This window comes from Drosophila miranda, chromosome 2 (genome assembly GCF_003369915.1).
Source record: "Drosophila miranda strain MSH22 chromosome 2, D.miranda_PacBio2.1, whole genome shotgun sequence".
Taxonomy (NCBI): Eukaryota; Metazoa; Arthropoda; class Insecta; order Diptera; family Drosophilidae; genus Drosophila; species Drosophila miranda.
Genome location: NC_046675.1, coordinates 19,503,584 through 19,525,702, shown reverse-complemented (window position 1 = coordinate 19,525,702; position 22,119 = coordinate 19,503,584). Strand labels below are relative to the sequence as shown.

The following is a 22,119-nucleotide window of genomic DNA, read 5'->3' as shown; positions in this document are numbered from 1 at the left end:
GAGCCAATAAATGAAGTTATGTCCCGCGTGGTTCAGTTGGGCTGGGATAATGCCGTTTGGCCCCACGGACTTGTATGGTCTAAAGCTTTTGATCGCCCAGGAAATGTTCGCCTGGCTTAGCAGGTTGTAGGAGGCTCGAAGTAGTTGGATCTGTTTTTCATCGCAGCCAGGGACATGAGTATTAAGGAGAAGATTTAGCGATTTGGCTGGAACTCCGGTTGCCTGCCCTTAGGGATGGATTTGTACGGGACTACGGTAGTACGGAAGTCTTTTTGAAGCCATAGTCCACAGTACCCTCCGTATCATGGAGAAGTCTTACCGACTCTTCGTTCAGGACGAGGATGACTTGGCGCCTCTGTCAACTGCTCTCTTGGCCACGTTCCAATCGGTTGTAGGAATTTGGGGATTGCAGACCTGCAGAATCCGGAGAAACTTTTCCGGCTCTGCAGGCTTCGCCGAGACCCATGCTCTGGCCCTCGGTTTGCTGGGGATGTCCTCCCATTTTACGGACTCCAGCTTGGCTCCTGGGTAAACCTCATCGAGCAATGCGACCGCCTTCATGTAGAGGGCCGCCGAGCGAGCATCTTGGCAGGCGATGGCTTTCACTCTGCCTTGGAGTTCCTTTCCAGGACTCCAATTAGGGTTTTGGCTGGCTGGTAGTCGGGCAGGACAGTCTTGGCCCATCGCCGCGATTCGATGCCCTGGTCTGACGCCAGGAACACCGTGTCATCGTTGCCCAGGATGAAGGCCGCACGTCTCTTGTCCTAGAACTTGGGCCTATCTTTCGAGGCAGAAGCGCCACCTGCCGGGGTAGTCAAGGGGTCCCCGGCCCCAAAGGTCCCCCGGTCTACCAGCTGCGATATCGACCTGCATGGCAGCCACCACGGTAACTGGGTCGGCCTTGGGGCACCCCGACGTGGATTGGCCCGATTGCCTTTTCTGACCTTTCTCCACAGCGCTTGCTGCCTCTAGACGGTGTTTTTGGTGTTTATTTTTGAATTTGGCATTGTTGGTCCCACGAGTAGGCGGAAAGGGGTTAGACACCCGGGGCAAAGCCCTTGTGACCCGGGAAATCTTATTTAAAGTGGAGGTCGGCAGGAATAAGATAAGAAATACATATTGCTTTCCGAGGGACCACTGCTCTAAGTTGAAGTCCCGAGCGAGATCGCGATGATGGAGACACTCCTAAAAGATCTCGGTCCTGGGGCAGAAGACTTTGCAACAACGGCTTGAGCAGGAATTAGCAAGACATCGCCAGCAACCAACGCACCCGCACTAGAAGCACTCACCACGTCAGAAGTGATGGCAGCAGAAACTGCAGGGATGGGATTGATGTTGTTGGGCACTTGGATGCTTGAAGAAAGCACATTGCTCGGTGTAAAGAACACCGAATTGGATTAGGTTGCAAAAGGTTGGTCCTGGTAATCGTCACAGGAGAGAAAGACCGATATTTGTGGTGTTCGCGCAGTAGGTCAGCCGAGCGCCTCTCCGAGCGCGCGAGAGCCATTCGAAACCGGAGTGCACGGAGTTGGCACAGTGCGCGGCAGTTGGGGTCTGGTTCTCTGCTTTCTGTTATACACTTCACTTCACTATTCGAACCATACGGCGACTCACACGCGAAAAAGCTCGCTCGGATATTCGCGTGTATCCGGACTGACCTTCGCCTCATCCGGCTGAACCCTGGTTCCTCACACTCCCTTCTTTCGGCAGCGGAATATTCCGTCTTCCGCGACGCTTTGTCGGAGTGCTTGCTCTCGGTTCAAACGGAGCTGCTTTTACGCGCTTTCTTTTTTTTGCCAATATCAGGCACCACCCTGGCGCCCTCTGTTGTCTTTGCCCACGTCGGTGTTGCCAGACCTTCCGGCTTGCATACCTATTTTCAGAGTTGATCCCCCACCCTCCGCTATCGTTATAGTGTAGTGATGTCTGCGCGATCCACTCAATAGTCCGTCATGTTCGTACTTACTTCCGCATAGTGTTTTCATGAATGGCCACCCGTGAATATCTTTTTGTTCGCGTTTTTGCTTGTTTTCTTTTCACGCTACTGACTTGCAGATTCCCTGGAGGAAGGCTCCACTTTGCTCTGCCGTCGGTCTGGCCCTACGGGCAGCTGGCCACGTCCTTGCCCTCCTCGGCGTTTTATAATAATTTTCTCGTTAGTTTTCTCTTCCCGCGGATCACCTCAGTGCGCGTGGCCATAATCGCGATGCGGTATGCGTCGTCCAACGAGCTGGCTTTGGGTCTGGATGCGGGCCACCACCTCTTGCCACTCCTCCAGCGGCATCGGCTCGCTGCAGGGCCGGCCGCTTCGGTCCCTCTCGAGGCTCGGGGCAAGGCATACCGCTTTAAGGATGGTCGCTCCGTCGTTGGCGCCATTGGTGTGGGCCACACCCTCGTCCCGAAATGGTGGAGTTGGCGGCGATTCGTCGCTGTCCTCCCACTCACTCTCTTCGCTGGATTCCTCTTTGCTGGACTTCTCCGTCGTCGCAGTCCGCCTCATCGCCAGCGTCTCCTCCAGCAGTTCCCTTGGCGAATCATCGCCGCACTGCCGCGATTGCTTGGCTCAAGAGCATCGACGCCAGTCGCTGACGAGGAGTACCGGCACCATAGCCCCCCTCGCCGAGGATCTCCCGCTGCGCCTCCAGCCGAAGTTCCTCCATTTTTTTTCCGTTTCCTAATTCTTGCACGTTCCATTTTTGTTCTTTCCGTTTTTTTTTTGTGCTTATGCTTACCGCGTGTGCTACCGTAAAGTGTTTATCGCACCGTTTCCCACAGTAGCATATTCTCCCTATCGGCTGCGCTCTGTAACGGCACCTTGCGCCTTGTTGTGTGATCCCCTCTTGTGATTGGTGCATTTGCGCTCTCTTCTCCCTCCGCTCGCTTTCTGTTCTCGCCGTGTTCTATCGTTTGCTGATGCATTCATCCGGTCTTATCTTTTTCTGTTGATATCGTTGTGTTCTCGCCGTGTTTCTTGTCGTCTTCGATGATTTGCTGTATCCATTTTTTATCTTTGATGGACCCACCCCCTCCCCGTTTATATTTATGTATTTTCTTTTGTATTCATGTATTTTTTAATGTATTTTGTTGTATCTGTATTTATGTTCATTTATATATTTTCCTCTTTTTTTTTGGTTTTGACGCTTTATTTATGCTTATTTCTTTATGTCTTTGCTTCAGATACGTTACCGTTGACCGTGCTCTCCTCATCCCATACATCTTGGTTCCTCCTCCTCCTGGGTGAGTTCTCCCGCCCTGGATGACTTTGTTCACTCCTACACGCCTCCGACCGGAATCATACGACTCCTCGACCGGTTATCCACGCATGAGTGGCATCTTACGCTTGGAGTTGCTCTGTGTGTCAGCGCTGAGGCGTGAGCCTGGTCCCTGGCTTTGTCACCCAGAAACCGACACCCCTCTCCCAAACCAAGGACTCGCCTCCCAGGTTAAGGTGATGAGTTTCGTGTTCAGGTTGGCTTTGTCTTAGCTCTCACTTTTTATTAAATTCATTTAAACTAATCTTTTCCTTTTTTTTTACAGATTTCTCCAAAGGCGACATGTTTTTTTTTTTCTTGTTTTCTTTAACCTAAGTGCACGAGGCTGTCACCTTGCGTGCTGCAGAGTGTTGTGCGTGTCCTAATCGGCACCCCTTACGAGTGTCCTGCGTGGCACATTATAACTTCTCACCTTCACTCCTACGTTTCGTGCTCCTCGCGTTGGGTTTCCAGATTTTAGACGTGTGCCATTCTTTGCTTTTTGTCGCCTTGCTTCCTTAGTCGGCATATCACTGATGATATGAAGTTCTGTATTCGGTACGGCTCATCGTACCTTGGTGCTAGTTTTGCATCAAGTCTCCACGCTGCATTGGAGAGGTGGTGCTGTTTGGCCATACCACGGCCAGTCCACGGCCTTCTTCGCAGATTAGAGTTCCAGGCCTGGTCCTGTGGTGCCCTGCCAAAGCTGCGCCGCACCTCCTTTAGGTTTCTTCGGTGCTCTTCCTCCGTTCGCCCGATGACCACAATGCCAATATCCATCTTTCAATTTCAGGCAGCTGATTAACCTTGACTCCCGTAGTTTATCGAGGATGTAGAAGATTCTTGGCATGGGATACGCGTCCTTTATCGATGCATGCCATCCTCAACAATTCGTCTATCTTCTGGTTCATCTCGGCCTGCATTCTGGGGTTCACTGAGATCACTCATGGTGATTGCGTGCGCCTCCAACTCTCGGACTTAAAAGTCCTCCGCTGGCTCTTCTCCTGCTCCCTCTTCTTGCCTTATGTCCGCGGGAGTCTCAGGCGCAGCCGGGGCCGCGGCCTGGGTTATTTCCGCCTTTGTGTTGAATTCTGGGGCCGTGTTCGCCACGGCCAGTCTCTCCTCCTTACTTCCACATTCCCGATCTTTGGCAGAGATCATTACCCTGTGTCCTGTACAGTTCACCACTGGGCCGACCGCGCTGATGCAATCCCACCCCACAACCAATTCATCAATCACGCCCGATAGCACGAGTAAAGTCATTGGGATCGGCTACCTTTACATCGATGACGTGTGACCTCCTAGCTATGCCCATCCGCTAACCCTCATTCTTCAGTCGGTCCACCAGCTCTCAGTTCACGAAACTGCTCGTAGCCCCCGAGCCTACAGTGGCTTGCAGCTCCATGCCCGTGACTTCCACTATTGCGGACAGCTGCTCTTCTTCACTGGTCAACCCACTGACTAGGCTCTTGCGATCCTGGCACGGCCCTCCGCCGCAAGGGTCGAGGGCGTTTCCCTCGTTTCCCTTCCTGCAGCACTGACACACCGATATACCCACTTTTCCTCATCTCCAACATCTCTATGTGAGTGGTCGGGTGCTTCGCGCTCCCACACCTGAGCCGAATTTTTTACGTTTCCGTTTTTGATATTACTATTCGTTTGTGTCGATGTGTTGAATCACACACCCCCTCCTCTCGCGCTGGTCCGTTCCCCGGGCCGTTTTTCCACCGCCGACACACCGTTGTCTCGGCCGGCTTGTTGAAGGGATTCGCTGCCGGGGCTTTGATTGTCGGCTCTCCCGACAAATTGATCTGCCAACTCCATCATGGTGTCCAGTTCCCTGCACCTGTGTGACTTTAGGTATGCCCTCAAGTCTGGCATTCAGTTCTCCCGGATCAACTCCGTTTACTCCTCCTGGGGACATTTCAGGGCTCGCATGAGCGTCTGCTTCTCCACTATGTATTCTTTGAATGGCTCTTCCCATTTCTTCTTCCTCGTCCTTACTTCCTGCGGCAACTTCTCAATATATCCCCGCGGTAGGAAATAGGTCGGTTTCACCGGGAAACGGTCGGATTTTGCTGCCTTAGTTGAAAAGTGAAATTTCCATTATTGATGGAAATTCATTGCTTTGGGACGAAACGACCGAACACTCAAAAATACAATTGTGGGTACCAAATGACTTCGTTTGAAACATTATCGAAGAACAAGGATTTAATCAAGGAAACATTCAAGATACTAGAACATTCATCATCGCATTGGAGCATTGCAACCTCCCGAAGATGCATAATTTTTTTTAAATATACTTCATGAGAAAAATCGACGAACTATTTGATCGATGTCGGTGTAGCAATGAAAATATAAATTCTTAAAGATCTGTAGCAACTACTTCATGAACATCATGCGTTGATCAGGCTGTTCAAGAGTCCATTGGAGCGCATGCCAAATGATGACTACAAGAGATTAAAAAATTTGCTTATTTATTGTTCATTGTTAAAGTTCACCACGTTATCTAAAATATGTTTGCTATAAATTAGCCACCTTTATTTTTTGTTGCGTGGCAGAACTGCAATACTCAAAAATTTTGTACGATTCTGTTATATATTGTTTGTGCCGTGTTCCATTTTTTATATGTCAAAACAACGCCAACAATAAATGCTATCTTGACATAACAATCGGCTAATATAATATCGATAATGATATAAGAAAATTGTCATATTCATTTATGCATACGTAAAACATCTCAAAATTTAAGTTTGTTTGGAATATTCTGTGAAAATGGCGACCGCAGGTTTGATATACAATTGCTTCATTATTTTACTATCCGCTGATTAATGATTTATTAGATTTGTTTTGACCTGTTTTATTTAGTACTAGTAGAAAGTTTTGTGTCTAGTATCCTCGTGGTTTTATGCTAGACACGTAATACAAACATTTAAACACATGCATATGTGTGCAAATATTTTTACTATTTTATTACACATATCTAGTAATACGCATTTTAACAATGTGTGGTATGTTAGTTGTGTATTGTGTATTGAGATTTCATTTAAATTTGCAATTCAATAAATTGTTTTCTTATTCTTTAGGAAAAAAGGGTAAAAAGAACAAGGGAACAGTCATTTCGCTGCAATCGTTTCTTTCTAATGGTGACACACCAGCCGGAACAACGCAAGTTTCGAAAAAAATTAGAAACTTGGATGGCGATGACAGTGACGACGGGAGTAGCACATTACCTTCAGTTTATCAGCTTCCAACTGCGCCTCGAGCAAATCGGATATTTGATGATAATTCCATTCCGCACAGGCCTCCTTTTATAGCTTACATCAATAATTTGCCTTTTGATGCGAACGAAGACGACCTTTATGAATTTTTTGGGTCTATAAATTTAATATCATTGCGGCTACCACGGGAAGATGGTGAAAACGGACGATCCCGTGGTTTCGGCTATGTGGAATTGGAAAGCAGGGAAGATCTAATTCATGTGCTTAGCTTGCCAGACCCATCCATCAAAGGACGTCGCATTCGTATAGAGCTATCGAATGAAAATGACCAGCAAAACCGTCCAAAAACGAATCGTCGTTTTGAAGGGTTTGGTAATAGCAGTGACAATAGAGACTCGGTGAATTGGAGGCGAGATAGTCAAAATAATGGCAGTAGTTTTGGTGGATATACAGCGAATTTTGACAGAGGCTTTAATCGAGAAAGGAAACCTATAACTGAAAGGGAAGAATCTAACGCACCTGGATCTTGGCGCACAAGCGTGAGACCCCAATCTAATGATTCTTCGCCTCCGAGGAGAGACTTTGATCAAATTAATGACAAATTTCGAGATGGTCGTGGAAAAAATATTGAACGTTATGTAACAGATGACGACTCTAAACAAGAAGAAAGGCCAAAGTTGAACTTGAAACCTCGAACGCTACCTTTACCAGATATAAAGACAAACCCAGATTTTGAAGATGCTGATATCAATGAAACAAATGTTTCAAAGCCGTTGACAACATCATTAAATGTGTTTGGCTCAGCTAAGCCAGTAGATACAGCTTCGAGAGAATTAGAGATAGAAGAACGATTAGCTCGGAGGCAAGACAAGATTCGGCACGAAGACGAGCATTTAAATGAAAAATTGGCAGAAGTTCAAATAGATAAAAATGAAAATGAAAGTATCAATGCAGCTGTCAATTGGCGCCAAAATCTGGAAAACAGCGACGATAACAGAAGTACCGCGTGCTCACAAGGTAAATACGGAGCTACATATATATCGTAAATATGTCAAAATAAGTACAAAACCATACCTTACATTTAAAGTGTTTCTGATCCCATAATTTATATGATTCTTGATAAGAATCAATCGAGTCAATAAAACCATGTCTGTCTGTCCGTCCCAATGAGCGCCTAGATGTCAAAAACTACAAGAGCGAGAGCAAACAAATTTTGTATTAAGACTCCTCTGATATCACATTTTTACAATTGTATTTGAAAATTTTGCCCCGCCCCCACAAAGGACGAAAATCTGTGGCATCCACAAAAGATAAGAGCTAACAAAAAATGCAAAACTGTGTAGAACTACAATATCTACCAGATTGCCAAATATAGATCAGATCGAATTATTATTATATATTCTCTTTCACATATTCTTCGTCGTGCAATGTGTGCGCTCTCTGGCGTAGGCCAGCCATACTGATTCGGTCAGTATCGGGTATAAATAAAGGTCGGGTACCCGACCTATAATGAAAAAATCCACCTCGTTTAAAATTCAAGCGCACATTGATTTATTGAAAATATAAATGTTTCATTATATGTAGAATTAGTTGTCATACAATACCTTCAGATATGTCAAGTCAAAGGTGAACTTTTATTTTTTACCATTTTTTAGTATTGTATTTTTTTTATATTTTAGTTTCTATATTTTATTGCCTTTAGTTCACAACAAAAAAAAGCTAATATTCATAAAAATCGTCTAATAAACGGTGCAAAGTACATTAATAACTTTTTATTTTGTCACATCGGTTCTGATTAATAAACAAAAATCATACGACTAAATCTAAATAATTACAAATTGGAAAATTCAACCGACACTTAATAATTAAAAGCTAATGTAAATCCGTTTTCAAAGGATATGAATTCCCGAATTTTTTTTAAATAAATGAAACCTAACTGATTTAACCAATTGGCATTAAATTTTATTAACTTTTATCGGAAAACCTATTAGAATAAGCAAAAGATCACTTGTTCGGTTTTTTTATTTTTTTTTATTCTTATAATCCTGTTTTCTTTTACTATTTCTCTTTTAATAAAGATGATTCTTGATAAAACTTTTTTCACAATGTATCTCTAAAAAGCCTACTAAGTTATTTGTTAAGTTAAGGAAATAAGAAGTGACCGATCGCGACTCGTACAGTCACGATCGGTACTTAGTTCAATTTAAAAAAAAAAACAATTCATATCATTTATTGTGTAAATACTCAATAGAAACTCAAATGAATTATTTTTTAAAATAAATTAATCGTTTAGATTATTCCGTATTTGTATTTTACTAGATTAAGCCAAAGTCGACTTATATTTCGAACGTTCGCACGGTAGTACGTTCGCGACCACACGTTTATTGCTACCATTATACAAACTTAAACTCGAAGAACCCCATCTTTTTTTTTACTAACAAAATGCTATCGAATCGCAAAATAAGGGAAAAACTTATCTGTTTTCTTTTTGTACATCAAAAGAGTACGATCGTAGGTAGGTAGGTTTGACGTAATCGAAATATCATCGGTTATAATTTTTTGTTTGATTATGTATTCTTGAAAATATTTTTTTAGGTTAATAGTGGAATTCAAGGAATGGTTTTTACTTATATCTTTTAAAATACCTACATATACAAAAACTTAACCTCTTTCATTTTAAAACCTTTTTTATAGATGATAGAAGTCGTGATGATGTTAACAGATCTAACAAATCTCGTGACCATGACAGGTGAATATAAATATTGGTAGTTAAAAATCTTGTATATTTAAAAATCTATAAAATCTAAATTTTAAGTGCGAATGTCATTATCATCTCATTTCTTTAAACGGACGGAACGAAAAGATTATCGGGCTATCTTTATTGTGTTGGATCCGAAAATCACGAGTTTTTTTCTACCACTCTTCATTTTATTTTCGGGTAGAGAGAACGAGAAACCATACATTAATTATACATGTATTATATTCGATTCGTGTAGATGTATGTTACCGCCAGACGCGTTTTCGACACCATAAGGTATGCCATGGATATCTGTCTGTTCATCGTCTTATTGAGGTCCTAAACCTTAGATACTAGAGCTGGATGTTGAGTGTTGTGTGCAATCTCTTCTGATATCATAGTGAAATTTGTTGACGTCCGATACTGTCTTTTTAGATAGAGAATGATCATATTTGCTCGCGCTTCCAAAGCTCATCCAATACCTTTGGTGTAGGCTTTGTCAATCTTTTTTAAGCAGAACTTATCGCTTTACAATGGGATTTAGATCTGGACGTTTAACAAACCACTGCATAAAATGAGAACTCCAATATACTTTTGCGGTTTACGTTTTCAGCCAAAACGTTTCGTTTTCGTTTTAATGTTCTCCAGTTTTCACATATTTTTGCTGTTTGCGCCAAAACGAAAATTGTTGTTGCACTGGCCAATATTTTCCGAGCCAAATTTGAGGTTGGGTTAAAATAAAATTATCCATAAAGAAATCAAAAGTTAAATTACCCTGATATATGTAGGTGTCAAGTTTCTGTTAATGCATCAATAAGTCATCTATCTTTTTCCCTTTGCAATTAAGGGTCGTTTTGTTGTATAAAAAGCCGTTTTTCATTTCGTCAACGAAAATGTTTTCGTTTTGAAAACGAAGAAATCTTGCGGAATGTGAAAACGGGAGCACCAATTTATGTGTATTCAAAAGTAATCGTGAATTTTTGTGAATGTGAATGCGCTAATGTTCTACCAAGTGAAGCAGCTCTACACAATCAGACTTCCTCCTCTAGGCTTTATTGTCCTTGACTTTCAATGCCCAATGCGGTGGCCTTTTCAATGCCCAGATCTAAATAATAAATTATTTAAAATAAAATTATTCATTTTAAAAATTCGAAACGTGAAAAACTGAATTTAGTAGACGTTCGTTAATGGTTCTAATTCTCGAAAGATTCTAGTTTTTGGACAGAGCTTTTACTCAAGCAATACAGAATAACAACTCTTTTTTAAAATAAATTTTTTTACATGATACAATTTTCAGTGCTTGAGTTTTGTTTCATATAATCTAAGATACTGGCTTGTTTTTTGGTCTACGGAAGGCCAAGAGATTGGCACCATTTTAGTAATTTGTTTGCACTTTCAATAGCATGCCTTCTCAAAATTTGAACCTTCTGTTCCAAAGTTAAAGTATTTTTACGCTTCGTGGACATTTTTCTGACTCTCTTCTATCGTTATAATGCTGGCTCTTCTGAACTGTCTACTTCGTACCCACATGCGAACATGCCACAAAACAAATAAGAGAAGTCCCCTTTTTTAAACAAACGAAATCAGAGCAAAAGTTACAAAAAAATACGCTCTGAAATTAGAACTACTGGTTCTAATTTTGGAGAGTTCAGTGCAAACGAGGGGGAACAACTCTTCATTTATACCCGATACTTAGTCAGTATGGCTCTACTCCGGCAGACGCCGCTAATATTAAACAAAGACAAAGAGTGCGTGCGTAGCCACTGTAAATTGATTTCTTCCTTTTGGCTATACAAATGATCCGATTTGATCCAGATCGGCAATCTGATAGATATGGTAATTTTCTATGATTGTGCGCTTTTAGTTTTCTCGTGTCTTCAGTATTGTGGATGCCACAGGTTTTCGTCCTTTGTGGGGGCGGAAGGGGGTGGGGCGAAATTTTAAATTACACTTGTGCAGGTTCGATGCTCTTATAGTGCCTGCCGATCATGAAACGTGTGTGCTAGAAAGAGACAGAGCGAGAGAAAATTAAATTTTCTTGATTCTGGCTTTAAAAGATATCGTACTTTTCTACGATTCTGCGTTTTTGGTTTTCTCGTTTCTTTAAAATTGTGGATGACACAGATTTTCGTCTTTTGTGGAGGCGGAAGTGGGCGGGATGACATATCACAGAATTCTGGATATAAAATGTCGTTGTTCTAGCTCTTGAAGTATCTGAGCACTAGGCGCTCATAGGGACCGACAGACAGACAGACAGGCAGACAGACATGGCTCAATCGACTCGGCTATTGATGCTGATCAGTTTAGGTTAGGTTAGGTTGAGGCGGCTGCCGGGCTCGCTCGGAGCCCGTCACACTTAGGCCGGTTTCGGCCCGTTGTGATACCGCATTGTGATCATTCCTTCCTGCGTTGTGAGACTTCCTGTCAGCAATTATCCCATACAGATGCTCTCACAAAGTTCGCTATCCTCCTGGGACATAGTTTGGACATCTCTGAGATGTCGTGAAGAAAGGCTGCGCCCAGGTGCTGTAGCCTTCTTCTGCTGAGAGCTGGGCAGGAGCAGAACAGATGTTCCACTGTCTCCTCCTCTTCCTCATCTCTACAGCTGCGACAAAAATCGTTATGTGGGGCCCCCAGCCTGTTAGCGTGGGTGTCTATTAGCCAGTGTCCCGTGAGGGAACGTATGACTACGTTGCACCTTTTCCTGCTTAGTCGCTTGTATTGCTCTGCAAGTGCCAACCGTCACTCAGCCGTGCGCCGCCGAAAAACTGACTCCGACCACTCCAAGTGTGCAGCAGTTGATCTCGTTTGTCACTCCAAAGGCAACGACAACTGCTGGCGATGCAGATTCGGTAGCCGAATTCATCGCCTCGGAGAATGTGCAGCCAAGTACGTCTGCAGCGTCCGTGTTCGTGGTGTCCGCAAGTTCGCTAGTTGTCCCGTCTATCCCGATCCCACCAGTAAATAGACGTTCCGGACCTCCGGATATTGCCACCACAGGTACTAGGCCTGTGGTGACTAAACCACTGGTGGGAGTACCACCAAAACGACAAGTTTTTGTTTCACGGCTGGCCCCTGACCTCACATCTAATGATGTAATTGCTTTTATTCAAAGCAAAATAAAAGCCGTGGGTTTAAAGGTGGAGAAATTTAACTTCTCTTATGCCAGGGACATAGCCTCGTTTAAGATAAGCATCTCCCCAACTCAATTTGACACCATTTGCTCCGCCAAATTTTGGCCGGAGGTGGTGAAGGAGTTTAAGGCTAAGAAGAAGAATAGGCCCCCATATCCCTTCCAAATCTTTCCAGTGTGCCACCCTCAACCTCAACTTCCTCAACTTCCCGTCTTGCTTCCACCTTTCCAAAAAACCAACTTCTCTTTTAGTAACCTATCAGAATGTAAGAGGCTTGCGTAGTAAGCTCAGCATTCTTTTCCGGGATAGTGTTGCATTTGCTTCCCACGTTATTGTGTTTACTGAAACCTGGTTAAAGCCGGACATTCTTAGTTCCGAGGTTTTGGCAGGTCGGAACTTTTAGAAAGGACCGTTCGTCTCGACGTGTAGGAGGGGTTTTGATTGCAGTAGACTCTAACTTCACGTCGGAACACTTCACAGTCCAAGTTCAACAGGAACTGGAATTCCTGTGTGTAAAACTGATTCTTCCCGATTTCGCTATATTCATTCTTCTTATATCTCTAATTATGAACAGCACTTGTCCGCTTTAACCGCTGTTTCTTCCTCGCCAGGAACTGTTTGGTCTTCGGTAATCGAGTCTAGCAACCTAGTGCCCATGTCACGACATGACTTTGTTGACGGCTTGCTTGACCTGTCCCTGTCTCAAGTCAACCATGTGCAAAATTCCTTGGGTAGATAGCTTGATCTGTACTTTCTATCGGATCCGACCTTTGTGTTGTTAACCCAAGCCCTTTCGCTATACCTGTAGACGCCTACCATCCTACTTTCGATGTGTCGAAAGTTTGATTCTTGTATGCCGCTATCTTGTCCGATTATATCTCGAAAACCCCATTGGTTTACCAAAGAGCTATCCAGCCTAAAAAACTTAAAACTGTATACAAAATTTCAAGAAGTTGGTTCTCCTACTTCTCACTCTCGCAATGTAATAGTTCGGTCAAACCTTTCAGTTCTTAATTCTCAATGCAATAAAAACTACCTATCTCGATGCAGGATACGTTTTTCTCAGAACCCTAAACAGTTTTACTGCTTCGTAAACAGTAAGCGTAGAACGTCCGCACACCCATCCTCGCTATCATTTTGTAATACGTTGGCAAATAATGATCAGGCAATTGCCGATCTTTTTGCCCAATTCTTCCAAACCACCTATTCTGAGGAAAGCTACTCTGGTCATCCGTACCCATACGGTTTACCGAGGTCGAACGGCATTTTCAGTCCCTTGTTAAATGAATGTTCCCTACTTCATGATCTTCGACTAGTTAAGCCGGTGTTTTCACCGGGTCCAGACGGGGTTCCAGGTTGTGTACTCATGTACTGCGTTTAGATTCAGTATGGACCCTTGCTTAAACTATTCACCCTGTCCATCGATTCTTCTTGCTTCCCCCCGATCTGGAAGGAATCGGAAAAAGGTAGCAAGTCTGACGCAAAAAATTATAGAGAAAGTATTAACTCCGCACTTGCAACATCTCTGCAAGTCACTTATATCTCCAACTCAGCATGGATTTATAAGGCGGCGATCAACCACCACGAACTTGTTAGAGTTTACCTCTTTCATTATTAAAGGCTTTCAAGGTAACTTACAGACGGATGTTATTTACACCGACTTTAGTAAAGCATTCGACTCTGTAAACCATTTCCTTTTAGCGCATAAACTTGACCTTTTAGGGTTTCCGCCCAACCTCCTGAGATGGATTTCTAGCTATCTTTGTTCTAGGTCTCAAAGAGTCCTTCAAAAACTCCCTCTCTTTCCCAGTAAAGGTTTCTTCGGGAGTACCACAAGGCAGCCATCTAGGCCCCTTACTCTTCACACTCTTCATTAATGACTTGCCTTCAGTATTAACATACTCTCGAGTACTTATGTATGCGGATGATGTTAAACTCTGTGTCCAGTAAAAGGACATTTCATTTCATTCTCGCTTGCAATCCGATCTCAATAACTTTCAGTCATGGTGTTGTGCAAACTTGATTAACCTTAATGCCTCGAAATGCAAAGTTATGACATTTCATCGTTCTAGCCCTTTGTTGGCTCCCTATGCCCTATTTGGTGGTTCTCTTGAGAGAATTACCCTGGTGGATGATCTGGGTGTTATGTTAGACCCCAAGTTAAAGTTTTCCGAACACATTTCTACCATGGTAACCGGGAGGAACAGGGAGGACATCACTTGCAATATCACACCCACACCATCAGAGCTACCATGGCAACATAATCGGATGTTGGAATCTCGAAGTCATGGGGGTTTGTGGCGGCGGTAATTCCAGTTTCCATTGGTCCAGAGTTTATGGTAGTTTTGTTGATGCTAGTAGAGAGAATATTGACGATGTCATTTTTCTTATGTGTAAAAAAGCTTGGAGCATCTGATTGCGAATTGACTTGATTAGGCGAGGGATGGCCGCTAGGTATAGAATGGTTCCAGAGGTAAGGATGAAAATCGGTTTGACTTACCACAGGTTATTACTTGAGATTTTCCGTATAAGTGATTCGCTCAAAAGCTTCAAACTACGATTCAAGGGTAATGAAATTTACGTTGAGTGCATCGAATTTTTTTTGGGCCTCTATTCTCCGTACCCATGATCAGGATATTTTGAAATAAAATGCTCGAATGGTACCAAATTTGCAAAGTAAATGCTCTGCAAATGACATTTACTTTTGGCAGCAGTTCAATGCAGTTCCGCTGCATCATAGTCTTAATTATGGTGTTATTTATCTTTTTCTAACATTTTCTTAAATTATTTATTTTGTAGATCTGAAAATGTAAAAGGAAAAATAAGCACAAACGACGAGGGAAAGTACAAAGAGGATAACAAAAACACACGTAATGATCGAGAACTGCCCAAGTATCATCCTAACCAGACTGGACCAGTAAGTTCACTACCTATTTTCCAACTTTTGAAGGGTAATAACCCGGTACTCAACAATGGGATATTATAAATTCGTGTAGATCTACCAGAAAAAAGAGTTTTCGACCCCAAAAAAATATATTCTTGATCAGCATCAAAAGCCGAGTCAAGTCTGTGAAACCCGAAGATGCAGAATCATAGTCATTCTTTTTGATATTTACACACATTTAGAACACACACACATTTCAATTTAGAAACTAAGCAATGGCCTGTTTTTGGCCGGCTTTGGATTTTTATTTATGTTTTAAAGCTTGACAAGGAAGTACTTTTTTTATTACATTCAAAACATTACATTTTTCACCTTTGTTTCGTTTGACCACTTTTCCTCGAGCTAGAAGTTTGTTTCATATCGTATCCAAATCTTGCTTGTTTACAGAACCAACTTTGTTTTAGTGGATTTCTACGGATGCAAGTGATACGTCAAGTTTCTCACCAATCAATCTTATTAAATAATGGCTGTTCATTGTCCTAATTTTTTCGTCATCAGCTGCTAATGATTGAATCCCAATATTTCCAGAACGGAATTTTGCAAATCTACGTTGAGTGTCGTTCGCCAATTTTATCGTTCCCGTATATGTCACGTACCTTTGTTGTTTTCAGGTTGGGTCGCGCTCATGACATTTCGAAAGTAAAATGCAAAATGCTACACCGAAAAGGTTAACTTCTGCACTTTCCTTTTTTTTTCTGTATTTATACCCGATACTCAAAATACTCTCTCTAACACACACGTTTCATAGTCGGCTTTGCCTATCGCTAAAGGTGAGCGCCTAGATCTCAGAGACTATACGAGTTAGAGCAACCAAATTTTGTATCCACACTCCCGTGAATTCGAACCTGCACAACTCGCATTCGGGTATAAATTTAGAGTTGTGGTCGCAGCAGCAACTCTCAACGTTTTCCCTCGTTTTTTTTTTGTTTTTAAACATACGCCCGTTTTGTATTTGTACGGATGCAGGTATTCGTATCTTATGTAAGAACGTAAGCAGCTTATAGTCAATCCATTTGAAAATTTTAACTTTGAATATTTTGAATGAGAGTGCTGATATTCTGTCATTACGTAGCCGAATATACACTAGTCGGCATAATTATTTTGACAAAGTAAATATCGTTTATTTTGTAGCATAACTTTTTTATGGCTATATAAAGAATTTTCGATTTATTTTTCTTTTATATATATAATTAACTTTCAAACTTAAAAAGATTTTAGTAAATTAGTAATTTCCGTGTTTGGCATAAGTATTTTGACAAGATTGTTTAATTTAAATAGCAAAGTTTAAGCTTTACAAAGATGAAAGAATTAAGCAAAATTTAATAAAACGTATATCCTCCTTTAGCTTCAATAACTTTTTGAAGTCGCCTTGGTACAGAATCCACTAAATTTTGAACAATTTCTGGAGATATCTCTTGCCAAAGGGAAGTGAGCTCAGAAATTGTCTCCTCTCTCGTTTTGTTTAACGAAACTGTTCTTTTTCGTTTCAAAAGAGACCAGACGTTTTCAATAATATTTAGATGTGGGCTTTGTGGAGGCCAGTTTAAGGTAGCAACATTAACATCCCTCAAAAATGTGGTGATCATTCGTGCTTTGTGGCATGGGGCATTATCCTGTTGCAGGATTAGAGACTCTCCAATCAGCCTATTACCGGAGGGGAATGCGTGTTCATTCAGCATGTGTAAATAATTGCCCTGGTTCATCGAGCCGGTGATAGGAATAAAGTCTCCTAGCCCACTGTAGGCAACACATCCCCAGAACATGACAGAGCCTCCGCCATGGCTCACTTTTTGACAAACTGGCCGTTTTTTTTTTCTTTGCTCTGTGGGCATTCTTATAAAAACTTTAGTTTTTGATGAGTTATACTCAAATGAGCTTTCATCAGTCCACAGGACGCTTCTCCAGATCTCCTTTGGCTTATCCACGTACTCCTTTGCAAAGGCCAGTCTTTTTAGCTTGTTTGCCTTTGTTATAAACGGCACGTGGACTTATAAGTGTTAAAATTTCCTTCCTTCATGCGGACTATGCGTTCACTGATTGGGTTCTCTGCCGTTAAGTTGAAGAAGTCTGCAGCATTTTGAGGCTTCAGAAACACATTTTTTTTTTTAATTCGCGTAGAAGGACTCGATCTTCAGTTGGAGTAGTTTTACGCTTGGCGCCTGATCTAGTTAAGTTTCTTAAGCCATTATGTTTTTTAAACTTATTAATTTGATAGTGCACAGTTTGACGAGACACTTTAAATTCATGTGCAATCTCTTTTATTGCCGTTCCAGCGTTAAACTTTGCTAGCATTGATGATCTGACGTCTAAATTTAACTCAGCCGTTTTTCCCATTTTCTAAAATTGCTTTCGAACAAATTAAATTTTTTATCCACGTTTAATATCCATTAAAGTTAAATGCAAAACGATTTTGGTTGTGTAATGCCCAAAAGTGAAAAAACATGTGCACAAAGATCTCGTCAAAATAATTATGCCAAGTAAAAATTCATTGTTCGCATGCATTCTTATCTTCAGAAAGAGAATGCAAAAGGTAAACTACATAAAATTTTGCATGCATAGAGCTATAATTAGATTCTTTGTTTTGCTCATCTTTTTCGCCCCGTTATTTAACGGTACTAAGCGAAGCTAGCTTCAATAGTTACCAAAAGGTTTCGTCAAAATAATTATACCGACTAGTGTATATCTAGCCATATTATTAATAATATTAACCCCCTAAGTGACTGCACCATCAAGCGGCAATGCCATGAAAATCAAACATGTTAACTTGGTTGGACTTAGTGAGGATAGACGGTTGTTGGTTGCCATGCACTAATCAAGATCTCTTTTGCTAACATTGATAAACTCATTTATTATACTCAACGGTCGACAAACATTTTATTGGAAAAATAACAAACTAAGTACATAAGCAAAGTACGACTTTTTACCTTCAGCGACAACAGCCTGACTCCTATTTAGGAGGTAGGTTAGGTAGAGGCGGTTGCCAGGCTCGCTCGGAGCCGGTTTCGGCCCACTGCGATACCGCTTTGGATCATTCCCTTCTTGCAAATGTGGAATTTCAGGTCAGCAGGGCTGGCTGGGACCAGATGCTCTTATAAAGTTAGCGACCTTTTTGGGACATAGTGTAGACATCTCCGAGATGTCGCTTAGAAATGCAGAGCGTAAGTGGTGTAGCATTCTTCTGCTGAGAGCTGGACAGGAGCTCGTCCTCGTCTCTGCTGCAATAAGCTTACAGGTTGCCAATGGCATACAGACATCCATGCTTGCATCCACAATATTGCACATTCCAGAAAACTAAAAACGCAGAATCATAGATAATGACCATATCTATCAGATTGCTGAATCTGGATCAGATCAGATCATTTTTATAGCCAAAAGGAACAAATCAATTTGCACTGGCTACGCAGCGCCCGACGTCTCGCTCAGACTGATTTTCTGTCTCTCTCGCACGCACTCTTTCTCGTATCGTTTAATATTAGCGGCGTCTGAAGGAGGAGCGCCATACTGACTATGTATCGGGTATAAATGTAGAGTTGCGGTGTCCGCAGCAACTCACAACGTTCCCCCTCGTTTATATAGTGCTAGACTGCTTTTATAGTCTGCCCAGTGAGTATCCTCGTTAGCTTTTGTGGCTTTATTGAAGAGAGTCCTTTAGCTTCTACGAAGGATGTCTAATTTTGTTGACCACCAAAGGGGCTTCTCCTTCCCTCTTAGTCTGTTAGGAGGGCATGCTGCCTTGAAGGCTTATTGCATGCTTCCGTGAACCTGTTCACAAGACGGTCTAGGTCGTCTTTCATGTTCGGGCATAATGGGGCATTGCGAGGGAGTAGGTTCTCCAGGGTTGTGCCATGCATTTCCCAGTTGGTTTTTCTGGGGTTGATATAGTCAGTGGGTTTAGGGATCTCGAGGGATAATATCGTCTCGATGTACCTGTGGTCCGAGACGGAATGGTCCTCTAAGACTTTCCAACTCTTGACTGTGTCTGTTGTTTGACACTAGCGTGACGTCAATAACCTCCTGCCGATTTTTAATTATAAACGTGGGGTCGTTGCCCCGATTGCAAATAAATAAATTTGAGTCCAGGATGAAGCTGAATAGTGACTCACCCCTTACATTCGTGTCCGTGCTCCCCCAGTCGATGTGGTGGGCGTTGACATCGCAACCTATTAGAACGTCTTTGTCCGTCCTTTCGCTGGATTTTTTGCGAACAAGGTCGTTGGGAGGATCATCTTCCTCGTGGGCCATATAGGACGCCACCAGCCTGAGATGAGTCCCGTTTATCTCTAGGCTTGCCGCCGTGTTATCGCCATAGCTATAATTGTGGAGCAGAAAGATGTTTAGGTGCTTTCTTGCAAGTATGCGGGTTTTACCTTTACCTTACCTTCGTCTCTAATCCACAGACCTTGTTTCCTAACACCCAAGGCTCCTGGATCAAGACTACGTCGGCTTCGCTCGCGTCTAAGCGAAGTATGAGGGCAGCCGATGCTGCTTTACAGTTGTGGAGATTGATTTGAAGAATCCTTAGGACCATCTTCAAGGTTCTCCACCACTGTTATGTCTGCGTCCGAAATGTCTGTCTGTCCGTCCACCCGTCCCTCTGAGCGCCCTAAGAGCTAGAACAACGAAATTTTGTATCCAGACTTCTGTAATATGTCACTGTTACAAGTGTATTTCAAAATTTCGCCCCGTCCCTTCCGCCCACAATTTCAAATATACGAGAAAACCAAAAACGCAGAATCGTAAAGAATGGCTATATCTTCTAGACTGCAGAATCTGAACCAGATCGTATCATTATCGTATTATAGCCAGAATCAAGAAAACAATTTCATTCTTTCTCGCTCTGCCTCTCTCTAACACACACGTGAGCTTCGCCCGTCGCTAAAAGTGAGCGCCTTGATCGTAGCGACTATAAGAGCTAGAGCAACCAAATCCACACTCCTGTGATATCGAAGCTGCACCACTGTAAGTTAAAATCTCGCCCACCCCCTTCCGCCCTACAAAGGACGAAAATCTGTGGTATCCCCAATTCAGAAGATACGAGAAAAAACGCTCAGTCATGGATTGTCATCATATCTACCAAATAGTCGCAGCAGTAACTCACAACGTTCCCCCTCGTTTTAAATCTGTTTTATACATAAAAAACGTACGTTCGTGACCCGCGGAAATGCACATACTTATGTCAATATATCCCGGAGCGCGTACCCCGCGATCCCCGATCATAATGATATTTTGGCTTTATTTGTGGTCGTTCGTAGTTGAGGGAGATCATTGTAAATTTGTAGTCAAGTTTGATTTTTATTGAAACGATTTCCACTCAACGACTTCTTTATAAACTATCATATATTGTTTGTATTTAATGTCTCTTTAACGAGTTTAATGAAATGTTTTTATTGTAGGTTTTGCAATCTTCCAACAAATATTCTGGACTTGACGACGATGGATCTGAATAAATAAATAACTTATGTATGTTTCTTATAAAAGATTAAATGAATTCAAATAAAGAAATTAAATATAACTTAATATTTATTTATTTACTAGGTGACCCGGCAAACGTTGTTTTGCCATCTATATTATTTCGAGGAAACATTTTTTCAGTTCAATAAAAATAATTATCTACTATAAGTATGCGGGGACTTACTTATTAATTAGAAGATTACTTAAAAATAAAGATTAATTTCTCAGCGCAATAGAGTGTACAATATTCTTGGTTAGTCCGCCTTTAGCCAACACAAACAAACTGGATGGTTTTCCCAATTTAGAAAATGCCACATATAGTTGTCAGTTTTGAAAAGCATGATATTTCCAAATCATTTTTAAATTTGAGTGCATGACAATGCGTGCATTCCGTTTCTAAAGTACCAATAACCACTTTAGAATGAGCATAATATTTAACATCATACTGGAATGCTAGTCGAAGAAATAAATTTGATGTAAATGCTCGATGAAATTGTTGGCGTTGTTGATCAATTCCTCTACGTTTGTTGCGTTGTTCAATTCCTCTACGTCTGTCGACTATGTATCTGCGCGTTACACTCCGTTCCAGTTGCCTTTGTTGATTTCTTTCATTTCGGGCCTCTTGCGATTTTGATTTGCGTAACTGCGCCATTCTCGCATGCACATCTGCATTGTTTTCTCAGGCCGAGGTACAGCTTGTCAGTCTCTCCAGGACCCGGTCCTTCCCCAGAGCAAAATTTGTGTGTGAGGAGCTAAAGGGAGAGCAAAAACATGCAAGTACCTGAGGGAAACCGCCGTTACAGCGCGGCCGGGCGCACACGCGTGTTTCAAACGGGGCCTGGTCATTCAGTGTCTTCGGATGCATGGGTGTGTTATCGGTCGGCTCCCTCCCCGTTTCCCTCTCTTTTCTGCCATTTCTCTTGGTGTTCGTGGCGCGCTGCTTCTGTGTTGGCCGTTGGATCTCTGGCTTTGGATGCGTGGGCTTGAGAGTGGGAGCGATCGTTGGCTCTCTCTCCGTTTCCCTCTCTGGTGCTTTTTATCTTGTTGTTTGTGGTGCGCTGTGTTGCGGCAGGTCCACCGCTGGTGATGTTCTGGTTGGTTCTTGGTACTGGTTCCGTGTTTTTTTTACCCTATAGTAAGTAAAACGCCTCGTCGTTTTGGGCTTCCTTAATCTATTTCTTATTCTAATTGGGGCGGTATCTACAGAGTGGATGGTAAATAAAGATTCATGGCTTTGTCTGCTTGTGGGTCAAAATGATAAGTTGTCCCTCCAGGGAATGGTGTCGCTGCCCAGTTGTGAAGGTTGTGCCTTCACACTCCCTTCCTACTACGGGGTGGGGCGCGGCGAAGTGTGGACCAGGTTCCCGGTGATTGATACCCG

General features: G+C 42.5%; 1 protein-coding gene across 3 annotated transcripts; it reads left to right on the top strand.

Moving 5' to 3' along the window:
- Positions 1 to 5,932: 5,932 nt before the first annotated feature.
- On the top strand, positions 5,933 to 20,906 carry LOC108154076 (eukaryotic translation initiation factor 4B). 3 transcript variants are annotated; one of them, XM_033389111.1, is made up of 6 exons: positions 5,933 to 6,039; positions 6,338 to 7,489; positions 9,167 to 9,221; positions 15,143 to 15,260; positions 20,681 to 20,747; positions 20,823 to 20,906. In XM_033389111.1, exons 1-5 carry the CDS (start codon positions 6,027 to 6,029, stop codon positions 20,732 to 20,734), a joined length of 1,392 nt encoding a protein of 463 aa, XP_033245002.1. In that variant the 5' UTR covers positions 5,933 to 6,026; the 3' UTR covers positions 20,735 to 20,747; positions 20,823 to 20,906. The 3 variants fall into 3 exon arrangements, with proteins under 3 accessions (XP_033245002.1, XP_017139672.1, XP_033245003.1); XM_017284183.2 differs by lacking the exon at positions 20,823 to 20,906 and having other exon boundaries at positions 20,681 to 20,804; XM_033389112.1 differs by lacking the exons at positions 5,933 to 6,039; positions 20,823 to 20,906 and adding an exon at positions 6,241 to 6,262 and having other exon boundaries at positions 20,681 to 20,804.
- Positions 20,907 to 22,119: the final 1,213 nt, after the last annotated feature.

Bases quoted from the DNA above. Each gene is read 5' to 3' on its own strand.
- LOC108154076 (XM_033389111.1), top strand. The intron at 7,490-9,166 runs GTAAATACGGAG...CCTTTTTTATAG, and splicing joins AAGTACCGCGTGCTCACAAG to ATGATAGAAGTCGTGATGAT. The intron at 9,222-15,142 runs GTGAATATAAAT...TTTATTTTGTAG, and splicing joins AAATCTCGTGACCATGACAG to ATCTGAAAATGTAAAAGGAA.